Raw genomic sequence first — 26,270 nt, forward strand, 5'->3', positions numbered from 1 at the left:
CGACCCAACTTCAAATGATCCAATCTGATCTCGATGGACAAATTCATATACAGCCCTGCCTTATTTCATTTCAGAGGCCTGTTTTACTCGGATACACGTCACCACGGCGAAAATTAGGCAATTGATACTTCCGTTTCATGGCTACTTTAAATACTGCTTAAAAGACCCTCAAGGCATGAATAAGCTAATCAGACAATAATGGGCGGGAGCCATACTAGCGTTTGCCAACAGAAGACGTTTTTTGTTTAAAAAGACTAGGGATGTTCCGAATACCATTTTTTGAGCTTCGAAGCTCTAGTAGAAATCAAATCGAATATTCGAAGCTTCGGAAGGAGGGGCTGAACATATTTTTCTCTTTAATACAGGCAGGAATCTCTCTGTGTGTGTGTGTGTCTACAGTTTTATTATGTGGTGGATGTGTTGCTGCGGACCCAAGGGAGTAGTGCCTTTTTCGTGCAATATGGACATGTGACACATTTAGAATTAATAAACTTTTAATAAACTACAGAACAGCGCAAGCCGGAATTAAGCAGCGTGCCTGTCACGTGTGCAAGAACAGCATTAGTGAAACAAAACACAAGAGCAATACTTTTAATAAGGCAGCCTAACATTTTTCTAAAAAACAAACAAACACTTCCGTATCAGAAATTAGCAGCACCGTAATTACTGACAACGTAAAGGGTAGGCCTTTTAAACAAAACAAAACAAAAATAAATGTACGAAGTTCAACAAACTGTAATAAAACGGTAGCATACTTTCAAAATCAAGTTTATTTACTAACACTTACACCATCCAATATGTTTTTTCATAAGTAGAACAATAAAGAAAATATTTTGCTGAAACCCCAGCGCTCCGTCATGCAAGTCAATCGATTCGCCACTTTGAGAGCTAAAGCATATATATATCCAATACAAAAATAATCCCCATAACTCTGCTGCATCAGTACACTGTATATGAGAACAGCAACCACTGGCACTCAAAGTCTGCAGTTGATGCCTCCGGATGCAGTAAAGGTCTCTCCTGTGATATATGAGGCTTCATCCGTGCACAGGAATGCAATCACACCACCTATCTCCTCTGGTTTCCCAACTCTAAAATATTAAGACACAAAACATAAGAATGGTATTGCCTACAATCCAAATAGTGAGATTTGATATCATGTACAAATATTGCAGTGATGACTGGTAACTATTAACAATTACATACAGGCTTTAAATCTAAGTTTTTATAAAAGTCTAGTAACAATCATACTTTATTAATCATATAATCATAGACTTTATATATATATCAATTATAAATATATCAATTATATTTATTAAAATGTTCTGCGGGTCCATAATGCCCGTGTGATTGTTAAGTTAAAAAACTCATATGGCAGTACTTGGAACAAACCTCTATTATCTTTTTATAAACGATTCAAACTGTACTTTTCATTCATGTCTTAAAGTTAGTAAATGTAAAGACCTTTTCATGCTTATCTGCTTTAGTAATTCTTCCAGCACATTTTCATTCCCCCACAGCTACAGAAGAACAAAGACAAAGCTCATTCTTCAAACACACAGAAAGGGTTTCACTGGTAATTACTTTAAAGACTAAAACTGAAGTTACAGTTACATAAAAAAATCACTTTTTTATGTGTAGAAGTTTTCTTTTAAGTAAACTAAAACGTCAAGCACTAAAGATAAGATTGTGTAATTTCATGGAAACTTTGCCTTGTTAAGGCACAAAATGCAAAAGTGTAGGAAATCCTTAATTACCATAGAGCTGAAAGGTGTCTTGATGAGGCCAGGGGCAACAGAGTTCACCCGGATATTACTGTGGGCAAGATCAGGAGCAAGTGCTCGAGTTAAACCAATCAGAGCTGTCTTACTCACACTGTAAAGGCCCAGGCCCTAAAAGTTAAAGGGCAAAAAATGACATCAAAAACATAAAAAACGCTTGAACATCGTTTGTAAATGGCGATAGGGAAAAAAAGCCCAAATATTTAAATTGAAATGGTTTATTTTAAATACCATGTTGTTAACGTGTTGTAGAGAGAAAATAATTCATATTTTCAGCTTATTTAGCCATCAATAACAAGTGTGTTAATGTAAACACACAAAGTATGCTTAAAATCTCACAAAATAATTTATTGTTTCACTTCAGAAAACATTAACATTTATTATTTATTTATTTATTAATCATCTGAGGTCATATGGAAAACTTTAGGATAGATGGATACACTTTTTGAACTTTCAAAAACATAGGCACAATTCACTAAAACTAAGTAGCGCTAGAATATTATTAACTATAAGATATTGTATTTTTAATATAAGAAAGCCATACCTAGTATGATCTAAAAATTTATTAAAATCCTTCCCCATGTTGATATGTTACGAAACACATCCTGCTTTGTATTTTCTATTGCTTTTTATTACACTATTATAACTATTACTGTATAGCCATCACACTGCGTACTGCGTATAGCCCAACTCTGTTGTAATATAGCAGTAATTTCACAAGACTAAAATCTGTTGCATGATTAAACAAACGATAAAGTAACTGTTGGGTTCATACTTGTAGTGGCATGTACCCTGCTACTGAAGACACAAACACAACTGACCCACCTCTGCAATTGAAATACATAAACATACATTAGGCCCAAATATAACATTTTATCTGGCAACACTTATTTAATATCACAACTTTTTGCTCATCTCTCACCCTCTTTTCTCCATGTAAGGAACGACTAGTTTGGTCAGTAGAAATTGACTTTTTACATTCACTCCAAATATCTGAAAAAATAAATCTGAAAGTGTTAAGCCAGTCAAATGATTTATACAAATGTACTTCTGGATTATAATTATAACAGGTTTTCATACTTTGTCCCAGACATCCTCTGTGGAGTCTAATATGTTCCCAATAAATTGGATCATTGCTGCATTAGCCACCAGGATGTCCACACCACCACACTGCTCAACTGTCTGCAATATAAACAAAAATATTCTGAGTTAAACCAATTAGAGACAACAAAAAAATATTTATTTTCCATCACAAAGCCTCCTAAATTCATATTTGGTCAAAAAAATAATAATTCACCACGTTAATGAGCTTCTCTCTGTCTTCTGCGTTTCCTACATCACATGTGGTTCCTGTTACTTTTATATTTTTACTGCGCAAAATTGATACAGCCTTGTCAACATTGGTCTGTTGTCGACTGCTCACAACAACATGTGCTCCTCTCTGACCCAAGGCCTCTGCAGCCGCAAGCCCAATCCTGAAAAAAAATCAGGGTTTGACTGTGTTACACCACTGTGAATACATTTTTACATTAACTTAGATTTATAATAATACTTTAGTAACTTAAATATTAAAGAGAATGTGTATTGGCTTAGAATGAGTTTGTTTTGTTTCACACTGTTCTCTACATGATCTTAACTTTAATTTAAATAACAATGGGAAATCCAATGGCATACCCATCAGTTGATCCAGTTACAATAGCAACCTTTCCTGATAGGGGGCTGTGGTGGGACATCATTCTTATACCAGCAACAGATTTGAACCACAGAGACATGGTTACCGCTTTCAACATTGCCTTCAGATAGAAAAAGTATGTTCAGATAATATTCACATCAGACTCAAGGTCAAAGTATAGAAATTCAAAATCTCATAGGTGATCAAGACTGATAGGATCGCGATTAATCTATAGCAGAATAAAAGTTTTGTTTACATCATATATGTGTGTGAACTGTGTATAATAATTATATATATAAATATGCACACATGCATGCATAATTTTAAAATATATTTATATTTTACAATTATACAAATGTATATACACATGTAAACATTTCTTAAATATATACATGCATGTGTGTGCATTTATCTATACAAAGTTATTATACACAGTTTAAACAAATATGATGTAAACTGGGTTTCCCGCAGCACTTTTCAGTTCAGGTGGTCCACCTAAGCTGGGAAACCCTACCGCCTAGGTCGTTCAAAACAAAAAACAAAAAAACGCTGAAAAAAGGCCGTCAAGTTCATCGGACGCTCTTCACACCGCGAGCGGGCACGCGGGCCACACGTCCGAAATTAGAAAGACATGGTCCGGACCAGTGGCGTAGTGTCCAGGGTATGCACGTGCAAATGGGCCCAGGCCAATAGATTTCTTGTTTGCGTTTAATATTTTTTTTTGCACTCAGCGACTGCCATAGACTACTACACCATAATTTTTTATATGATGCATCGCCACGCCAAAAAAAAAAAAGGAAAACACCGTGTGAGAGGTTACTATAGCAGCTATCTACATGAACATTAAGAATGGACGAATATAAACATAAAAGTGTGGCCTCCAAGAGAAAAGAGAAGGCGGAGAAGTTAGTCACGAGTCAAAAACTCCCCAAAACATTTAGTTTTTCTTTATTTAAATCTACCCTTAAGGTAAAAAAGTAAAGTAAAAATATTTGACTACCTTATTAAAAGTTTATGTTGTTAACAGACTTGCGCGCCACAGTTAACAGTGCCAACGGGCAAGGTTGGGGGCAGTGCCGGCGCCAGCCGAGCGCTGATGAGGGGGCGTCTAAAATACCAGAGGGGGCGATCACATGAATGCATATAATTCCCCCCGCTAGAAAATACATAAGTTTGGTACATTAAGTTTTAACGTGTTATAAACAAACATCTCTGTAATACAACAACAAAAACTACAGATATAGTGAGCAATGTACAGAGCTCTGAACAATACAACAACAACAAAAAACCGCATACCTAACGTTACATATTAGCACAACACTGCTCATTTGAAGTTCAGACCCAGAGGTAGTGGCAGTTGCTGTAGATTCTTTTTAATCCATTTTCGAATGTCCATGGTGAAATTAGTTAATGCAATATAAAACCTTGAAATTAAGAAATGTTCATACTTCGTGTTTGCTTTCAGTAACTGTTAGTTCAAGAAATTTTACGTAATGGTGGGGGACAGTGTTGGCAAATAAAGTTGATGGTTTTCAGCCCACAAACGGTCCAAACGCAACATTTTATCAACATTTTGGTTCAATTTGATCATATAACGTAGTTATTTTAACTGCCACAAGTAATGCACCATAAGCTAGCGATTAAGCACAAGCTAGAGAATCACAATACACTGAAAAAAACAATACGCTGGATTTACTAAAAAAAATTTAATATATAGTGCAAAATTTTGGCACCTACTTTTTAAAGTAAGTTTTACATGGAATTTTAAGCATATTAAGCAATTGCAATTTTTAAAATAAGTATTACATGGAATTTTAAGCAGTTTAGGCGTAAAAAATGTTTAAGCAATTGCTTAAAATTCCATGTGAAACTTGCTTAAAAAGAGGGACGCAAAAATGATGCACTATATATTTTAGTAAATTCAGTGTGTTATTTTTTACAGTGTAGCAAAATGACAATAACTCGTTTACATATACAGCTAGGCAGTGTCAGAATCCTGCCAGATCCTGTTGGTATTTAGATCTAGTTTAGCATGGCAGGGTTCTGACAGTACATATGTTCTATGTGGGAAATGTGTGGTTGTAGTATTGGTTTATTCCGACCACGCATTTCCCGGGTCTCGTCACTTTTTCCCCCGATCCCTTACTTGTAATTATTTTCAGGTGTATGTAATTTACTTTCTCCCTATTTAAGAGTCCTTGTGTTTGTCGTCCATTGCACGTTCGTCCTGTTTTATGCCTTGTCCCATGCTTGTCTCATGCCCTGTCGGTTCCAGTTAGTGGTGGGCAGAGCGAGGCTTCGTGAAACATTGAAACAGTTGAATCAATTGTGCCGTATGTTTCGGGGCTTCGAAACATCAATCCGAAACCGCCTCCACAGTGACACCTAGCGGTCGTTTGCATGTCTTTACATGAAGCAGCCTTGACAAGATTTTAGACGAGCGCTGACAAATTGTATCCCACATGTTGTTTGATTGACACACAAGTGATAGAATGGGAGAGTGGATAGTGCTCTCGACTCTCATGCGTAGATCTTAGGATCGAAGCTGGGAAATGCATGCGCTACGTCATCATAATAAAATGGTTTTTGTTGTTGTTTTAAAATATCTGTTTGACAACTACATGAGCTTTTAGGCTCACAATTGTCGATAACTATAGGCTATTCGGGTCTATTTAATGAAAAAAAAAATAGAATAGAGATATACCAAATAAATAATAAGAGATTCATAAAATATATCAAGCCATAATATGCCACATTGTTTGCATATAAAGATCTTTATTCAAATATATAAATTGTTCTGTGTTGATAAACTCAACCAGCTACTTTTTTACATATAAATTCTCCAGCCTTTGAAAACAGTCTCATTCTCACACAAGGGACACTTGTTGCTGGCATGCATTTTTTGTAAGTAGCCTAAGTGTTACATACCTATGAGGAAAAATTACTTCTTTTCAGTAATTTATAGTATTTGATCTTGCCAAAAACGCAGGTATTGTCAGTTTTGTTTCCTACCCTGTCAGTTTAAGATTCGAAGCAGATTCGACAGGTACGCCACCTTTCGAAATACTTGTGAAATGCACCGCTTGGTGTTTCGAATCACTTCATCACGTGACATGGGTGTTTCGAATCACATTTCGGAGCAGTGTTTCGAAACATTTACGCTTCGGGATCTCGACACAGTGTCGAAACGTCAGTTTCGCGGAAGCCATCCCTAGTTCCTGTAAGTTTTGTATATATCTTAGTCTTGATTTGTTTAATGTGTTGAAAGTTATTGTTCGTTTTTGTTAAGTTTAGTGTTAGTTTAGTGTTGTCTTCCCTTGTCTTGTTTTGCCCCCTTGTGGGTTTTGTTTTCCTGTTTTTTCCCCTGTTTTGTAATAAATTCCTTTTTTGTTACGTCCGCATCTGGGTTCGTGTTTTGTGTTTCCTCAATTCCTGACAGAACGAACGTGCCAGAAAAGAACCCAGCGGACATGTTCACCGGTACTCGCCTGGCGAGACGGGGTAAGGGTTGCCGCCCCGCATACGAGTCGGGTTACGAGTTTTTTGACCCGCTCGTATGCGGACCCGAGCTCAACACCAGGCGGAACCCGAACCGAACCGCCGAACCCTGAACTCTCTCCTCCGGCTCCAGAGAGCCGCTCCCCGCCTCTGTCCCTTCGAGGGAAGCGTGAGAGGAGGATCTCCTGGGAGTCTTCATCTGGGGGGTCCTCCTCCGACTTAAGAGTTCCACCACACCCTCTATCTGCTCCGCGACCCCGAAGGAAGAACAGGAGGAAGGGGGAGATTGTTCAGCCACCAGAACGCCCAGAGCCGCCGCCGCGGCCGTCAGAGCGCCCAGAGCCGCCGACGCGGCCGCCGCAGCGCCCAGAGCCGCCGACGCGGCCGCCGCAGCGCCCAGAGCCGCCGCAGCCGCCAGAGCGCCCAGAGCCGCCGCAGCCGCCAGAGCGCCCAGAGCCGCCGCAGCCGCCAGAGCGCCCAGAGCCGTCGACGCGACCGCCAGAGCGCCCAGAGCCGTCGACGCAGCCGCCAGAACGCACAGAGGTGTGTACTCAGACGTCGGCGCAACCCCAGCCTTGTGCGCAGCCAGCGCAACCCCGGCCTTGTGCGCAGCCAGCGCAACCCCAGCCGTGGGCGCAGCTAGCGCAACCCCAGCTGTGGGCGCAGCCAGCGCAACCCCAGCCGTGGGCGCAGCCAGCGCCACCCCAGCCAGGTTTTGCCGATCTCGGCCAGAACTTTCCCTGGACTCTCCCGAAGTCCACCCAGACTCTTTCCCCACCCTCCCACCCTGGACCACCCCCTATGAACTCTGTTGTTCCCCCACCCCCCCTCCCTTGTTTATTATTTTTGTTATCCCACCCTAACCCGTTTGTAATTCTGTCTTGTTTGCCCTTAATGTTATTTGTTATGTTTTCTTGGATGTTCTCTGTCTGTCAGTCGGTCTTGTCCCATGTTTAGTGTTCCCCCTTCGAAGGCGTCTAGTAGCCGCCTTTTGGAGGGGGGCGTACTGTCAGAATCCTGCCAGATCCTGTTGGTATTTAGATCTAGTTTAGCATGGCAGGGTTCTGACAGTACATATGTTCTAGGTGGGAAATGTGTGGTTGTAGTATTGGTTTATTCCGACCACGCATTTCCCGGGTCTCGTCACTTTTTCCCCGATCCCTTACTTGTAATTATTTTCAGGTGTATGTAATTTACTTTCTCCCTATTTAAGAGTCATTGTGTTTGTCGTCCATTGCACGTTCGTCCTGTTTTATGCCTTGTCCCATGCTTGTCTCATGCCCTGTCGGTTCCAGTAAGTTTTGTATATATCTTAGTCTTGATTTGTTTAATGTGTTGAAAGTTATTGTTAGTTTTTGTTAAGTTTAGTGTTAGTTTAGTGTTGTCTTCCCTTGTCTTGTTTTGCCCCCTCGTGGGTTTTGTTTTCCTGTTTTTTCCCCTGTTTTGTAATAAATTCCTTTTTTGTTACGTCCGCATCTGGGTTCGTGTTTTGTGTTTCCTCAATTCCTGACAGGCAGTAGGATAGGCTAATTCAAATTCATTAATTATAAATTCAACAATGTCTGTTTTTTATCTATTTACTCCTGATAAACAGGTGTGTATGAGAGAGAGAATGTACAGGCTTACCTTTAACGTTAAAGGAATAGTCTACTCATTTTCAATATTAAAATATGTTATTACCTTAACTAAGAAGAGTTGATACATCCCTCTATCATCTTAGTGCGTGCACGTAAGCGCTGGGGCGCGCTGCGACACTTTGATAGCATTTAGCTTAGCCCCATTCATTCAATGGTACCACTCAGAGATAAAGTTAGAAGTGACCAAACACATCAACGTTTTTCCTATTTAAGACGAGTAGTTATACGAGCAAGTTTGGTGGTACAAAATAAAACGTAGGGCTTTTCTAATCGGATTTAAAAAGGTAACTATATTGTATGGCGGAATAGCACTTTTGGGAGTACTTCGATTCGGCGCAGTAACACCCTCCCTGTCCCATTATGAGAGGGAGAAGGGGAGCGGATTTTTCAGGCGAGTCGAAGTACTCCCAAAAAGTGCTATTCCACCATACAATATAGTTACCCTTTTAAATCCGCTTAGAAAAGCGCTACGTTTTATTTTGTACCACCAAACTTGCTCGTATAACTACTAGATTAACAATGAATTAAATGTTTTTACCTCTAACGGGAATAGCTGCGTGAGGAAGTGAAACTAAAGGGTTAATAAACACAAACTATGTTGTAGAACGTATTGCGAACGATGGTAGATGGCGCAAAAATTGTAAAAACAGATTATTTCCCACTATTAATTACATTATGAAGGTAGTTTAGCGCCTAAAAGATTTGCATGCGCAGGATAAAATTTGTAAGAATGTAATTAACATTGCAAGCGTAAAATAAATTTGCATGTGCAAAAACAGTTTTGTAAAGGTGTAAATCAAGTTGCAAGCGTAAGAAAACAAGTTTTGCAACATACTATATGAAGTTATATATTCTTATATATATATATTCTTATTTATATATATTACATTATTATATATTAAATATTACAAAACGCCATCTTTAAATTCAGAATCAACACATGTCAGCCAGCTCAAAGGTTTATGTATTAAGTCATTATAGGTCCTGTCCCAAATGGCACACTCCGGACTTGTGGTCCTCCTCAGAGTCCACACTTTGATGACATCACGTAGTCCAGACTTTAGGGATCCTTAATGCGAGTCCACGTGGGTGCAACGGAGTTGTATTTTGGGACAGACTCGAGCGTCACACCGGAAATAGGTAGAGAAGTTGCCCGTCAGTGTGAGCTCCACCCTTCCGTCGTCTGATTGGTCTGATTGCTCATTCGCAAGGACTTCTGGGTTGGTAAAGTGCGCGAAGCCTGCTGCAGTGCGGGCTTAGCTGAAGACCGCATCAAGAGGGCAAAGGAGGCGCTGATGAGCACACTTTAAAGCGTAAACATGACAGATGGGACACCCTACGGACTTGTGGACTAACCGAGCACACGCAATTTAAGGCCACGAGACCGAAAGTCCACATGAAGTGCGCCATTTGGGACAGGGCCATAGTAGTATTCCTGCAGCCTCTTGGACAATACTAAAAGAACCCCTGGGATTGAACCAATCAGAAAAGAGAAAACAATGAGTCATCAGGAGCCTCATTTCATAGCCCCGCCTTCCCACCTGCGCTTCCAAACTCAAATCAGTGAGAGAATCGTGACAAAACTGCAAGCGCAGAGGGACCAGTAGATGTCGTGTTATTTCAGGAAATAGTTTTCCCTTCGTATGCAACAAGTCATTTACAACTGGCTTATTTTACACACAGAGACAGATTCTGCCCGATTAATTCATATTTGCCGTTCATGAACGTGTGTTTTTCATTGCACACCACTGTTTGCAGACTTGCAATGCTTTTGGCAGTATTTCAGCGCAGAAACCGTGCCAAAAGTGTAAGCGCGGAAAAACTGAGGTCAGATGCATACAGTTCATACTTATTTGCGTAAATATGAAGTTTCAGTTTTACAAGACATGAATTACACTTAGATTACAGTTTTTTTTTTATTTGCTTTGGTACTATTTTCACAAGTATGTGGTAAAACCTCACAACTGTTAGTACAAAACTCAAGGCAGATCATCAAATAGTCAGTTTTTTTTCAAACATTTAATCACATGTTCAATTGACTTAGGACAACACACAAAATTTCACATTCACTTTTTCACATCACTTAATCATTGTGTCATCAAAGACATACCTTTCATATGAAGTAATTGTCTTTCACAATGCAATGCTCACAATACTTTTGATATGCTTCTCATCTCATTTGCGTAAATACATTTGACCAGCACTAGATCCAACTGATCTTAATGGTTACAGTTTTTTTTATTCGCTTTGGTACTATTTTCACAAGTATGTGGTAAAACTTCACAACTGTTAGTACAAAACTCAAGGCAGATCATCAAATAGTCAGTTTTTTCAAACATTTAATCATATGTTCAATTGACTTAGTACAACACACAAAATGATACATTAACTTTTTCACCACACCTAATCATTGTGTCATCAAAGAAATATCTTTCATTTGAAGTAATTGTCTTTCACAATGCAATGCTCACAATACTTTTGAAATGCTTCTCATCTCATTTGTGTAAATACATTTGACCATCACTAAATCCAACTGATCTTAATGGTGTATTTTATTATGTGTGGTTACACATAATTTATATGTTCGTACAAACACAGGTTTTATTTTTGTAGTTCTCAAAATCCATATACTGTATATTGCTGAAATGAAAATATATAGGTTTACCAAATGGTTCAGTGATTAACCATTAAGATCAGTTGGATTTAGTGATGGTCAAATGTATTTACACAAATGAGATGAGAAGCATTTCAAAAGTATTGTGAGCATTGCATTGTGAAAGACAATTACTTCAAATGAAAGATATTTTTTTTGATGACACAATGATTAAGTGTGGTGAAAAAGTGAATGTATCATTTTGTGTGTTGTACTAAGTGTTAGGGTGGGGGAAAACAGGCAAATGGATCCCAGTGCGGATAACAAAAATGTTTATTTAACAGAAAATGAATGTAAACAGACAATAGCACGTCTGGGCGCAAAGGCCACTCCGAGGCAGACGGCTAGGGCGAGGAGCACACACAGACACTGGGGAGACAAGCCACACACGTTCGGGCTCCGGCCAGACAAACGAACGGTGGGAGAGAGTATAGTACAACAGTTAATTAATTCCACAACACCACAAAATGTTCCACTGCTTACTGACGGGGTAAATGATCCTCTGAGGGGAAACAGGGTGAGATGAACCAATGCCGCGGTGAATACACCAGCCAAGCTGGACCGCGGCTGCAGGCCCTGAATGGGTACGCTGGACAGCGCCCAACCAACTGGCAGTCGGAGCTGAGGAGGAGAGCAGAGCAGTGGACAACTTGGAAGATAGCACTGCAGTCCTTAAACAGGAAGATGGAGAAAGCAGTCTCTATAACAGTCAGCGATCACAGAAACAGTATCTAGAGAATGATTCCTGGGCAGCAGTGAGTACAGAATAAGGGAAACAATAAATGAACAAACTAGACGTATCAAAAGCACACAACAAGACTAAACTAGAAACTAGCAAAGCTAGTAACGGGCGAGTACATACACAGTACTGACATTGACAAACTGATATTGACAAACGAACTTGCAAAGACACACTAGACACACAGGGATTAAATACACAGATCAGAAAAAGGGGAAACAGGAAACATGACAGGGGGCGCTGCGGCCGGCAGCGGAGACGAGGCAGGGACAATGACAGGGGGCGCCGCGTCTGGCGGCGGAGACGACATGGAGACAGTGACAATGACAGGGGGCGCTGCGTCCGGCAGCGAAGACGACATGGAGACTGTGACAGGGGGCGCAGCGGACGGCTGCGGAGGCGAGACAGGAATAGTCACAGGAGCCGCTGCAGACGGCAGCGGAGACGAGGCAGAGACAATGACGGGGGGTGCAGCGGGCGGCTGCAGAGACGACACAGGATCAATGACAGGGAGCGCAGCGGACGGCTGCGGAGACGACACAGGGTCACTGACAGGGAGCGCAGCCGGCGGCTGCGGAGACAACACAGGCTGGATAGACCCTGGCTGAGGCTGCACCGGCGAAGGCAGAGGCTGCTGCTTATCAGCGGACTGAGGGGTGGCAGCTGGCTGAAGAGCGGAGGAGCCCTTCTTCCTCTTCTTCTTCTTTGGGCGCGGTGCAGTGAGAGCGATGGCAGGAGATGGTGTGGTGGGAACGATAGGCTCGGTAGAAGACCCTTCCGATGCAGATTCCCAGGACACTCGTCGCTCTCTTTTACCCCGAAGGCTGACTGGCGGGGCGGAGCTTACCGGACTCGATGTGGAGGGCGCAGAGAACTCCTGGGTCATCACCCCGACAACACAGCCCTCCGGGATGGAAGGCAAAGGGACAGGATGAGGTGTGTCAGTAGAATCCCCTGGCTCTTCACGGTTCATCAAGTACTCCACTGTATCCGGGAAGCCCAGGGGTTTCAGGGTCCTTTGCTCTGCCGTAGTGAGGGGCTTGTCGAGGCAGCTGTTGAAAATTACCTTTAACTCTGCCTCGTTGAAGCCGGAGTACTTGGCAGATCTCAAAAAGTCCATAGCGAAATCCTTCACATTGGCCCCCTTCTGCCGGAGGCCGAACAGGACATGCGCTTGGCAGCTTCTGTAGTCAGACCAGGATAGGTCCATTTCCGCGGGATCCAGTTATGGCAAGTTCGTACTGTTAGGGTGGGGGAAAACAGGCAAATGGATCCCAGTGCGGATAACAAAAATGTTTATTTAACAGAAAATGAATGTAAACAGACAATGGCACGTCTGGGCGCAAAGGCCACTCCGAGGCAGACGGCTAGGGCGAGGAGCACACACAGACACTGGGGAGACAAGCCACACACGTTCGGGCTCCGGCCAGACAAACGAACGGTGGGAGAGAGTATAGTACAACAGTTAATTAATTCCACAACACCACAAAATGTTCCACTGCTTACTGACGGGGTAAATGATCCTCTGAGGGGAAACAGGGTGAGATGAACCAATGCCGCGGTGAATACACCAGCCAAGCTGGACCGCGGATGCAGGCCCTGAATGGGTACGCTGGACAGCGCCCAACCAACTGGCAGTCGGAGCTGAGGAGGAGAGCAGAGCAGTGGACAACTTGGAAGATAGCACTGCAGTCCTTAAACAGGAAGATGGAGAAAGCAGTCTCTATAACAGTCAGCGATCACAGAAACAGTATCTAGAGAATGATTCCTGGGCAGCAGTGAGTACAGAATAAGGGAAACAATAAATGAACAAACTAGACGTATCAAAAGCACACAACAAGACTAAACTAGAAACTAGCAAAGCTAGTAACGGGCGAGTACATACACAGTACTGACATTGACAAACTGATATTGACAAACGAACTTGCAAAGACACACTAGACACACAGGGATTAAATACACAGATCAGACGAGAGGATAACAAGCAACAGGTGAGGAAGACGAGAGGAGGCAATCACACTGAACAGGAACACCTGTGAGGGAAGCACACGTGAACCTGTAAAACACATACAAACACAAGACAACCACAGTACCAACAAGACAAAACCATAAATATATTTATATATATATAAACATATATAAATATATAAATATATATAAATATATATATGCATGAACAGAACACTAGACTAAACAAGACATAAAAACAAAGACTGGAAAATGCAAGGGAGCGGGGAAAAAATAACACACAATGACAAGAGAATACAAGGGAGCGGGGAAAAGTCACAAGACATGGGAAAAACGTGGTCTGATATGACAATATCAAAACCACGTTCTCCCACACAAAACATTGTACTGTCAGGACCCTGCCATACACAACTAGATATAATTACCAAACCAGATTATGGCAGAGTCCTCACACTAAGTCAATTGAACATATGATTAAATGTTTGAAAAAACTGACTATTTGATGATCTGCCTTGAGTTTTGTACTAACAGTTGTGAAGTTTTACCACATACTTGTGAAAATAGTACCAAAGCGAATAAAAAAAACTGTAAGGCTGAATTGAAACATGTATCTTGCATTGTTTGCTGTTGGATGAACTGATTGTTAAAAGTATTAAGCTGAAAGAAGATCATACTGTTGTGTTTCGGTGATTAAACCAAATGTTCTCATTACATATTACAATAATCTTATATTTGAAACAATGATTATGTGGACTGAAAACATGTGCAACTTACTGAAAGTATTACATCAAGTTTTGAAAGAATGACTAGCTGCGTTACAAGTGTGATCAGTTTGGATTTTTGTACTAAGAGTTTTGAAAATGTACACCTTACTTGTGAAAATAGTACCAAAGCGAATAAAAAAAACTGTAACAGTGTTGCAAAACTTGTTTTCTTACGCTTGCAACTTGATTTACACCTTTACAAAACTGTTTTTGCACATGCAAATTTATTTTACGCTTGCAATGTTAATTACATTCTTACAAATTTTATCCTGCGCATGCAAATCTTTTAGGCGCTAAATTACCTTCATAGAGATTCCATAAAATTGCCTTTCTGAGCGCATATCATATTATTTATTAATAAACAGATGTCATTTGGTATCTGCTTTGCAGATCTCGACGTTATTCTCGAAATTATATTTATTCTGACTTTTTTAAATAATGACTTTATTCTCGCATTTTAATGACTTTAATCTCGAGATGGTTTTATTTTTTATTTTAGCTTGGCCCTAATCCTCCTTCGTAGTTTACAGTAAAGATATAAAAAAGCCGTTTTTTTACTTATGCATGAATACAACGATCCTGTACACTGGCAGCAGGTGTTTTAAGTATTACCAGTATAAAGGTTAACGTTATGTGCTGACTGCACAACAAAACGCACATACCAACCAAACGCAAATCAAATGGAAGGTTAAGATTAAATACTTCAAAAAGTACGATAAACGGTGACTTATGACAGCAAACTTTACCTGTGAAGTGTGTAGATACCGTATGCTCTGCTCTCCTGATGCCAGTTGTTGGTCGCGATCAAAACGTTGATCAAAGATTCAAACCTGTTTCGAATATATAAGCTCGCGTCAAACTTTTTACTTACCGAGTAGCGGATTTAGCTCAGCTGACAGTTTTTAATTATGTTGAAAGTGGTTTGTCGCTACGGAGAGTTCTGTCAAAGTGTCTGCAACTGATCTGGAGTCAGTTTTATAACTTGGGTTCATAAAAGTGATTCGGTTCATTTGGACTGATGCAATCTCCAAAACAAGATATGTTTCAAAATAGTAAAAGACTATACATTTTATAGGCACTTAATACTTTATTGAATTATATTTAAAATAATCTTTACATTTACTTTAATGAAAAACAACTGGACAGGGCTCCAGACTAACATTTTTTCACTAGGAGCACAGTGGCCCCAACTGAAAATTTTAGGGGCGCAACCAGAAAATTTAGGGGCACATACAATAAATCAACATGCTAACCAAATATTCACATTTCTACTAAGTAATATACTGTATTACTAATATATACGATGATAGATGCAGAAAGTACAATGTGCTGTTTTAAATTCACATCACAAAAAAAAGGTCAAATTACTGGTCGCACATGTGCGACTGGATGTAAAATTCAGTGGCACACTCTCAAATTTTGGTGGCAAAATGCCAGGCCCTGCTGGAAATGTATTATAATTGTCACTTTCAACTGCGTTGTCATTCATAGACAATAAAAGTTGTCATTGGACTTTTGATCGAATCAAAGATTCTACTTCTTGTTAAATGGCCGCTTACTTCTTTGGAGCTTTACTGCCACCTACTGTACATTGCAGTATCCTGCACAAATTATTCTGAAACTTCAGCTTCTCCAGCCACACAGCAAAGCAGGGCATCATTGCCCAAACCTGTGTCTTGTAAAAAAATGTAAAACGTGTTTTTTTGCATCTGTGCATCATACTTACCTTCCCCCCAGAATATCCATAACATTCAGTAGCCTCCTCTTTACACAATCAAGTAAACTGCTTGACAGATAATTTACATACTATTTCCGTACAGAATATTTCCTCCGTTTTATTCCACCCAATGTATTTTTCCCTCGGCCGCACTGATTGATTTTACCACTATGTAAAATCATGTGTGGTTACACATAATTTATATGTTCGTACAAACACACATTTTATTCCTGTAGTTCTCAAAATCCATATACTGTATATTGCTGACATGAAAATATATAGGTTTACCAAATGGCTCAGTGATTAACCATTAAGATCAGTTGGATTTAGTGCTGTTCAAATGTATTTAAGCAAATTAGATAAAAAACATTTCAGAAGTATTGAGAGCATTGCATTGTGAAAGACAGTTACTTCATATGAAAGTTATTTCTTTGATGACACAATGATTAGGTGTGGTGAAAAAGTGAATGTATCATTTTGTGTGTTGTACTAAGTCAATTGAAAATGTGATTATGTTTGAAAAAACTGACTTTTTGATGATCTGCTTTGAGTTTTGTTCTAACAGTTGTGAGGTTTTACCACATACTTGTGAAAATAGTACCAAAGTGAATAAAAAAACTGTAATGTAATGTGTGCACTAAATATTATGTTTAGTTAAATTATAGAAAGTAAACCTATGTTACAATTATATCTGAAAATTAAAAACTAATTTGTCCAAATGATTGTAGGCGATGTCTTCATTGATCCTTCACTTGATTACACATAGGATGGATATTTTGGAAATTATAGATTATGTAAATGTTGGGTAATGTAATTGTATTGCCTAATGTGAAACAGTGTAATCTTTCTTTTATAGTATTGTAGCATATTAATTTCAGCACTTCTAAGGCCGATTTGAAACATGTATGTTACATTGTTTGCTGTTGGATGAACTGATTGTTAAAAGATCATACTGTTGTGTTTCAGTGATTAAACCAAATGTTCTCATTACATATTACAATAATCTTGTATTTGAAACAATGATTGTGTGGACTGAAAACATGTGCAACTTACTGAAAGTGTGATCAGTTTGGATTTTTGTACTAAGAGTTTTGAAAATGTACACCTTGTGAAAATAGTACCAAAGCGAATAAAAAAAAGTAATACCATCTATTTGTGCTGTTTCTGTCTTACATTTACAATATATTTTTTTAAATATTGTAATGGTACAAAAAGCTGTCAGGTTTTGGTTACCTAGATATTGTTACAATTACATGCTTATAAATCTGTTTAGAAATTTAGAAATACGTCTGATCGAAGCTTACTTTATGTAAAATATGTGATAGATAGATAGATAGATAGATAGATAGATAGATAGATAGATAGATAGATAGATAGATAGATAGATAGATAGATAGATAGATAGATAGATAGATAGAAGTGGTTTATTTTATGTTAAATGCTTTTAAACTGAATTATACAATTATAGATAATGGTGTCTGGTCCTATTAACACATAATTGCCAAACTATAAAATTGAAATTTAAAAATGAAAGATGTCCTTTAAAAAGTTAGGAACATTATGAAATTTTATGAAATGATGTCTTCACTCCCCTGCTGAAGCCCAATGGCTGGTCTGACTAGTTTAACCACTGCAGCTGTCTTTACAGGTTTTAACAGCCTCAAGTTTTGTGAAACACTACTGTATTCATAACATGTCTCAGATTACCACATTTATCCTAAAAAAAAAAAAATGTTTTCTATCTACCAGGTTCCATATGTGTCAGATGTGATGAAAGTCCCAAATTGCAAAGGATTCTGTAGATCATTTTGAGATATTTACCTCCCATGTGGAATTAAACAAACCAAAAACTGTGGCGAACCGGCTTAAAACATGTCTGGTAAGTGTGTATGCATTTAAAATGTGACGGGTTTTGATATATAAGGCACTGCTGTAAACCCTGCTGTTTATCCCTGTAAAACCCTACTGTCCAATGTGAAATCAGTGCTTATTAATAAACTGCATTTATTCAGGGATTAATAATAATTGTAGTGATGCAGATGGCATCTCCCATACGACGAGGAGTCCGCCCATCCACACAATGACACTTTTTAAGTCATGTCTATGTCCAAAGCTCACTTATTAGTTACATAAGGTAAAACATTTTTTTTGCCAGTAATTTAACTACGTCACATCGTGACCGACGAATTGGGAACTCGCTTAGAGAGACCAATCTGCTTCATTTACTACTAAAACGCCAATGAACTTGGCATTGAGATATTTGCATAATGCTGGCGCCGCCCCGCCAGGTGCGTATATAAGCAACAGGTGCAAATATGGAAATTAGCTTTTTCGCTTCGAAAGCCGGCATTATCTGCTACTGAGAAGCTACTTGCTCTTCTGGGAACGGTTGCTGAAGTTGATTGACAAGCAGTACTAACACAGAGGACGCTCGCAGTATTCCACTGCTCTGCATCTTTTTTGTTTTGAGTTTAGTGTGTGCGTTGCCTCTCCCTGTGCGCATCATCAGCTGAGCACCTAAAGAGTGATTTCCCTAAAGAGAGAGCTCTGTGTCTTTTTAAAGACAGCCACTCTCTCGTATATTCGGAGATCAGCGTCCTTTTCAGGATAGCTTTTCCTCCGTGCGATCTTGGATGCGAGAAGTACAGGGATTCCAGTGACAGTCACGAGCGCTGTCTTCGTGCTTGGGCATCGAGCACTCCGAGGCTGTGTTTGTGGAGAGCTTTTGTTCCCTCTGTGAGAGCATAACCCTCTTGGATTGCGGAGACGACTGTCGTTTCTACGGGAACGACGTCCGCGTCTTTGCAGTGCTGACACCGCCATGGTGCGGCTGTCAAGCGCTCGCAGGACGCTCTTCGCATCACTACGCTGAGTAGGACGGAGGATGCGTCCTTCACCTACCGGCCTTCTCATCCTCAGCCGGTTGAGGCTCCGGTGGAGACTGTAGAGTCGTGTTCTACGATTTCTACCGAATCCATTGGACCTCCTTCTGGTCCCCTCACTTCTGCAGCATCAGAGGGGTGCATCTTTTTTCCTCCGAGGCGGAGTCATCCCGGAGATGGCGGCCGTGCCCGCTCGAGCGGAGGAAACGGTAGAGTTGGAGAGATTAACCCCTTTCCGCCCGAACCGTCCCGCCCATATGATTGGTACTTCGGAGCTGCTCGGGCCTCTCGGTCCTCACCTCCTGTGCCTTTCTTTCCCGACGGCACGAAGAGCTGACGTGATTTGCGGCCGTCTCGGCCGTTCAGCTTTCACCCCTCACCTCCCTCACCAACGTGGACCCCTTCAGTGGAGGCGTTCCTGGAGGGACCACCCAACCCTTCCCTCCCTTGTTTGTAGACAGTCGTCCGGTTACGGGCGCTGCCCATCAGGCATGTGGAGAGGCGGCTTCAGCCCTGCACGCAATAACGTTGCTATGGTTCATTACGAGGGAGGCTGCGACCTTCAGTCGTGCGATGTCCACCACAGTGGTTCAAGATCGCCACCTTTGGCTGTGTCTGGCTTACATGACGGACGCAGACGAGAACAATTCCCTGAATGCTCCTGTCTCACAGACCGGCCTCATCGGTGAGCCCGGGGAGTCGTACAGCTCCGCTACGCAGACTGAGGCGATCTCCTAGGTCGTGCCCCGGTGGAATAGAGCTGCCCTTGGTCCACCAACGCCGGCTCCTCAGTCTGCCTCTCGCCGTTGGCGTCCTGCGGCGGCCACCTCCGTTCCCCTCCTCGGACCCCATTTCGGCAGCGCAGGGGAACCGGTCGTCAGAGCTCGCCCCGCCTGCTTAGCCGCTTCACATGAAAATCGGGAGTTTAAGTGGCCAGAGACGGGCGACCCGGAGTGTCAGAGGATCACTCTTCAGGAGATGGTGATTCGCTCCTTCCCCCGGTAGAGGGTCGGGTGGAAAATCCTTGGTTTGCATATGTTCCAAAGGCTGTCCAGCCGGTACCCACTTAACCACACATAAGAGTGCATTCCTCTTTCCTCTCCAGGTCTCCGGAGGATCGAGAGAGCCGTGAGCGGGCACCTGCTCACCCTACCTCTCCTCTATCGCCAGCGGGTGTTACGATCGATTTGATTTATTTACGCACCGGCTCTACAAAGGTGATCCTTTAGGATGATAACGCCGAGGCTCGTATTTCAATATTCAGATCAGTTTGCAGCCTTAGACCTGTAAGACATGTACTTCATGTGTTCATCTCCCCTCGCTTTAGATCGTTTTTTTGCTCTGCGTCGTGGGGTGGGCATATTAATACTAAGTACACCATTCAAGCCGTCTCTCTCTCCCCGTGTCTCCATGAAAGTGCTAGTCACGGCGTTAAAATCTCCGAGAGAGAGCGTTGTTCGCATTCTGCTTATTTACGTCGACTTATAATAGCCGTTCTTGGCAGACGTGCGCAAACACAGAGAGTTAATGCTTCGGCATCTCGCTCGTTTAAGTCATCAGGTCAGCTGGGAAAAGAGCAACTTTGCCCCGTGCAGAGGATCCTTTTCTCAGTATGGAAATAGACTCGATCGACTAATTGGCGTGTTTTACAAGAGCGCGCAACCAGTCAGTTCTGACTTGCCTCGGTTTAATTCGAGGGAAGTACGCGGTCCCTCTGAAACAATTTCAGAAGCTCCTAGACATATTGCAGCAGCTGCGGCTTTGACACTGCTCGAGCTGCTTCATATGAGACCGCTTCAGCGTTGGTTTTACGATCGAGTCTCAAGGAGAGCGTGGCGCACCGGCATACACCGTGTAAACATTACACCTGCGTTTCATTTCAATTTTACCCCGTAGTAGACCCAGCATTTCTGATATCAAGATATGCCCCTGAGGGGTCTCCTGGCATTCTGTAGCATGCGATACCCTCAGCACGGGATGATCAGCCATGTATGACGGGCTTGCAGTCTCAGGGGTATGCATAGCACCCCAACTGCTGCGAGCGGTGCGCTGTATATCTGGGACTTGTACGCTCCGCTATGGAGATGCGAGGGAAGGATGTATTAGCCGACACCGACAACATTGCGACTGTTGTGTTATTTACCGTTAAGGCGGTTTTGCGCTCTCGTCACCTGTCGCATCTCGCTCGTCATCTCCTCCTTTGGAGTCAGAAGCATCTGAGGTCTCTTCGTACCATTTACATCCCGGGTACGCTCAATACAGCGGCAGACGCGCTTTCCCGAGCTGCGCCCCGGCGAATGGCGACTCCACCCCCAGACGGTCCAGCTAATTTGGAAGAAGTTCGGTCGTGCGTAGATAGATCTGTTTGCGTCGCCGGACGATACCCACTGTCGCCTATTTTATTCACTAACCGAGGGCAGCCTCGGCGTGGATGCGTTGGCACACAGCTGGCCGCGGGGGATGCGCATTTACGCATTCCTTCCAGTGAGCTTAATCGCACAGACACTGTGCAAAGTCAGGCAGGACGAGGAGAGCCTTTTATTAATCCTCCGTACTGGACGACCAGGAATTGGTTTTCATAGTTAATGCTCCTCACGACAGCCCTCCCTGGCGGATTCCCCTGAGGAAGGACTTTCTTTCTCAAGGAGGGGGCACATTTGGCACTCCGCCCCGACCTGTGGGATCTCCATGTATGGTCGTTGAGCGCGCGCAAGGTTAAGGTGATTTATCGCAAGCGGTATCTAACACCATCGACGCGGTTCGAGCACCGTCCACAAGACAGGCTTACGCGCTTAATGAAACCTTTTTCGTCACCTGGTGCTCTTCGCAACGCGAGGACCCCAGAGAATGCCCATTAACATTGTGCTTTTATATCTTCAACATAGGTTAGATGGTAGGCTGTCCCTCCGCCATTAAAGGTGATATCGCCGCTATTTCTGCTCATCACTCACTTATCAACGGCAGATCAGTTGGCCAGCATGATTTGGTTATTACATTTTAAGAGGCGCTCGCAGGCTAAACCCCTCGCGCCCTCCCTCTATTCCTCCCTGAGACCTGTCCATGGTGCTGAAGACCTACAGGTCCCCCGTTCGAGCCTTTGCAGTTTGCGAGTCTGAAGTTTTTGTCAATGAAAACTCTGACCCTGCTAGCATTGGCCTCCGTGAAGAGTAGGGGATTTATATGCATTCTCTGTTGACGATTCGTGTCTTCAGTTTGGTCCTGCTGTCTCACTGAGACCCCGACCAGGCTACGTGCCCAAAGTTCCCACCACTCCCTTCAGAGATCAGGTGGTGAGCTTGCAAGCGCTTCCCCCGGAGGAGGCAGACCCAACTATGGCTTTATTATGTCCCGTAAGAGCTGTACGCCTCTACGTGGATCGCACACAAAGCCTCAGGACCTCAGATCAGCTCTTTGTTTGTTACGGTGCTCAGCAGAGAGGGAAAGCTGTCACTAAGCAGAGGATGTCTCATTGGATAGTTGATACTATCGCCCTTGCTTATAATCTGCAGGGCATTCCTTGTCCATTTAAATTGAGAGCTCACTCTACTAGAAGTGTTGCCTCATCTTGGGCACTCGCTCGTGGTTCCTCGCTAACAGACATCTGCAGAGCTGCTGGTTGGGCGACACCTAATACGTTCATTAGATTTTACAGTGTTCGTGTCGAGCCTGTCTCCTCTCGTGTCCTTTCCTCGCTAGGGGAAGCACAGAGAACAGGCTCGCAGGTCGGCTTGCAGCCTCCGACTGCGGCTCCAAACTGAGCTCAGTATGAAAGGCCATCAAGGCAAAAATGCGTAAAAATTTGATTTGTCTTCCTCTGCTGCCTTGGCAGCCTGATATTGCGGATCATCCGCTGCCAGCCTCTCACTAGCTGCATCCTCACGAACCTATGTGTTTGGTTTGGGCTTCCACAATGCGTCCCACCGGGTTCCTTTGTGAGTATTTTTCCATGGAGTTAATCCTACTAGCCCACGTTTCCCTCAACAGAGCACTGCTTTGCTTACACAGCCACGGCTGTCATTTATACCTCAACTACGGTTGACTTTCGCAGACCAATAGCCTTTAACGGGGCGGTGGCTTCCGCAGCATTCTTATACCTCTCAGATAGTGCGCTTCCCAGTTGCTGGCACTACTGTGGGTTAAAGGAACATCTAGTGCCCGGCCTTCTGCCTTAAAACCTAATTCTCCTTATCCTTAAGTGGAACCGGAGGGCTTTACGCAGACACTGGAAGAGGTCAGCCCTCAGTGGCGTTTTGGTAGGGATTCCCAATTCGTCGGTCACGACGTGACGTCGTAGTGACCGACTGAAAGGGAACGTCTCGGTTACGTATGTAACCCTCGTTCCCTGAAGGAAGGGAACGGAGACGTCACGTCCCGTCGCCACAGGGCTGCTCCCTGCTGTTTATCGGCCGGTCACACTTTCCGGCTTTCTCAGCAAAACGAAGCTAATTTCCATATTAGCACCTGCTGCTTATATACGCACCTGGCGGGGCGGCGCCAGCATTATGCAAATATCTCAATGCCAAGTTCATTGGCGTTAGTAAACGAAGCAGATTGGTAACTCTAAGCGAGTTCCCAATTCGTCGGTCACGACGTGACGTCTCCGTTCCCTTCCTTCAGGGAACGAGGGTTACATACGTAACCGAGATGTTTACTACAGTGTTATTTCAAAATGTTTTATCTCGTATGGCAACATACCGTAATACTGCTACACCGGCTGGAGAGTGGAAAATACCTTGATATGAATTTTAGCTCAAACTGCCCACCCCTATTTCCAGTATTGTTTTTGGAATATGAGCCAATTGCCGTGTCAAATCAGATTGATCCAGCTGCACAAGCTTCACTGATATAAACGCAAGTTTTGTCTTTGCTTGCTTAAAGTTCAGAAAACTTTTCACCTATTAGCATTATGTGTGAGAAGTGCTTTCTTTGTTTGGCACCACAGCTTCTTGCGTGCACCTTGAGAGACCTCTGCACGGGCACAGAGAGAGGGAGAGACCCGCAGTGGGTTCACTGGTGTTTATTATGAAATTACAGAAATTACTCCTTCATTTGTTATGAGTGAATTATTTTACATGTCTCTTTTTTTTCGAACTCGACCAAGCTCGACCAATCACATTCTTATTGTACGCCCAAGCATATATATCTCAGGAGACAGGAAGTTAACCTAACATTGAATTCGGACATGCCTTGATGCCTTCCTGCCTTGGAAAGCTGCCTCAGAAGGCAGCAATTTAGAGTTTTCGGACGCAGCCATTGTGTCACCTGGAAACAGATGTTGATTTAGTTACATGGTAACTACTTTGACTATTATAAATAGCATGTAGTTTTCCTCTATTAAACACTTTTGGAGAGTATGAGCATTAATAATTGTCATTTTAAATATATTGTGATTTTATTTTTATCATGTGGACAGTTATTATAAGTGTATTCTTTTTTTTTAAAAAACCTACAATCCAAATAGTGAGATTTGATATCATGTAATATTGCAGTGATGACTGGTAACTATTAACAATTACATACAGGCTTTAAATCTAAGTTTTAAAAAGTCTAGTAACAATCATACTTTATTAATCAAATAATCAAAGACTATTAAATGACAACAGTGATCAATTATATATATATATATGTGGAAGCGAGGAGGGTTTTGTTGCCAGAGACCCTCCTCAACTCCTACTTTATCGCGGGTCTCAACGTCCCTCCTCCCTTGCCTGAACGGGAGGGCCTGATCCGCCGCCCGTTCCATGAGGTGGTGGACAAGTTGTGTCGGGAGGAGCTTCAGGTACCCACCACGGCATCACCATCTGCCACGCTGCCATCTATCCCGGAGGGATGTATCTTGGGAGTGGTGGCGTCTGACGACCCGAGTCTTCCTCCTTCGGCCCCTGAGAGCTCCTCCCCACCCTTGTCGCTACGTGGAAAGCGAGAGCGGAGAGTTTCGTGGGAGTCGCCATCCGAGGGGTCCTCTTCGGAGCCTGCTGCTCCCACCACTGTCCTCTCCTCACCTGCCACAGCCTCTGCACCACGCCCGAGAAAGAAGAGGAGGAGAAGGGGGTTGACCTCACAGTCGCTGCAGCCCCTGCCGTCTGCGCAGCCCCCGCTGCAGCCCCTGCCGTCTGCGCAGCCCCCGCTGCAGCCCCAGCCTCCCTGAACTCTCTCCCCTACCCTGTGAGTCCTGGCTCGTCCCCTTCTGCTCCCTCATCTACCCCTACCACGCCCTGGAACCCTGCCGTGCCTCCGTTTGTACCCCTTACCAAGTCTGCATCCCCCACCAAGCCTGCCCGGACTCCTCGTCCTAAGCCCTCCACTACCCCTGAACCCAAGACTCCTTGCCCACCCAGCTCCACCCTACCTGGACTTCCTTTTCTGAACTCTGTTTTGCCTCCGCCCCCCCTCCCTTGTTTGTTGTTTTTATTATGTCACCCTAACACTCTTGTAATTTTATCTTGTCTGCCCCTGTGTATATTTGTTATGTTTTCTTGGTGTCTGTCTATCTGTCAGTCTGTCTTGTCCCGTGTCTAGTGTTCCCCTGGGGAGCGTCTGGTAGCCGCTCCTTTAGGGGGGGATTCTGTCATGGTTCTGCCATCTTGTCCTTTGTTTAATCTAGTCTTGTGGCAGAATCATGACAGACCCATGTTTTGTGTGGGTTCATGTGGTCTTAGTATTGATTTACTAGACCACGTGTTCCCAGTGTCTTGTCTCTTTTACCCCGCTCCCTTGTCATCCTCCTCATTGTTTAATTCCTGTCACCTGTTGCCCTCATTAGTTGCCCTCTATTTAAGATCCTTGTGTTTGTTGTCCTGGGCTTGTGCATTGTTACCATACCTGTGAGTACTGTGTTTTGCTGTCAAGTCTAGTCTAGCGTTATCTATATCAAGTGTTTAGTCTAGTTTATTGTTAAGTGTCATCCTGTTTAGTGTTTCAGTGTAGATTTGTATCTTGTTCTGTTTAGTGTCCGCTCC

At 42.8% G+C, this 26,270-nt stretch overlaps 1 protein-coding gene across 1 annotated transcript; it reads right to left on the minus strand.

Annotated features, from left to right (window-relative positions):
- Positions 1–841: 841 nt before the first annotated feature.
- LOC135730657 (dehydrogenase/reductase SDR family member 4-like) lies at positions 842–15,595 on the minus strand. Its single transcript, XM_065248546.2, has 9 exons — positions 15,459–15,595; positions 3,456–3,574; positions 3,079–3,256; positions 2,862–2,963; positions 2,704–2,774; positions 2,557–2,608; positions 1,758–1,892; positions 1,465–1,520; positions 842–1,091 (listed from the first exon to the last, which is right to left on the minus strand). Exons 2-9 carry the CDS (start codon positions 3,569–3,571, stop codon positions 977–979), a joined length of 825 nt encoding a protein of 274 aa, XP_065104618.1. The 5' UTR covers positions 3,572–3,574; positions 15,459–15,595; the 3' UTR covers positions 842–976.
- Positions 15,596–26,270: the final 10,675 nt, after the last annotated feature.

Source organism: Paramisgurnus dabryanus, chromosome 2 (assembly GCF_030506205.2).
Source record: "Paramisgurnus dabryanus chromosome 2, PD_genome_1.1, whole genome shotgun sequence".
In the NCBI taxonomy this organism is placed as follows: domain Eukaryota; kingdom Metazoa; phylum Chordata; class Actinopteri; order Cypriniformes; family Cobitidae; genus Paramisgurnus; species Paramisgurnus dabryanus.

What these genes read in the sequence shown, in the direction of transcription:
- LOC135730657 (XM_065248546.2), bottom strand. Translation starts at nt 3,571, where the DNA reads ATGTTGAAAGCGGTAACCATGTCTCTGTGGTTCAAATCTGTTGCTGGT. An exon ending in CAGGGTACATGCCACTACAA is followed by an intron (nt 1,893 to 2,556) that starts GTATGAACCCAA and finishes TTTAACTTTTAG; the next exon opens with GGCCTGGGCCTTTACAGTGT. An exon ending in AAGCAGATAAGCATGAAAAG is followed by an intron (nt 1,092 to 1,464) that starts GTCTTTACATTT and finishes TTAATATTTTAG; the next exon opens with AGTTGGGAAACCAGAGGAGA.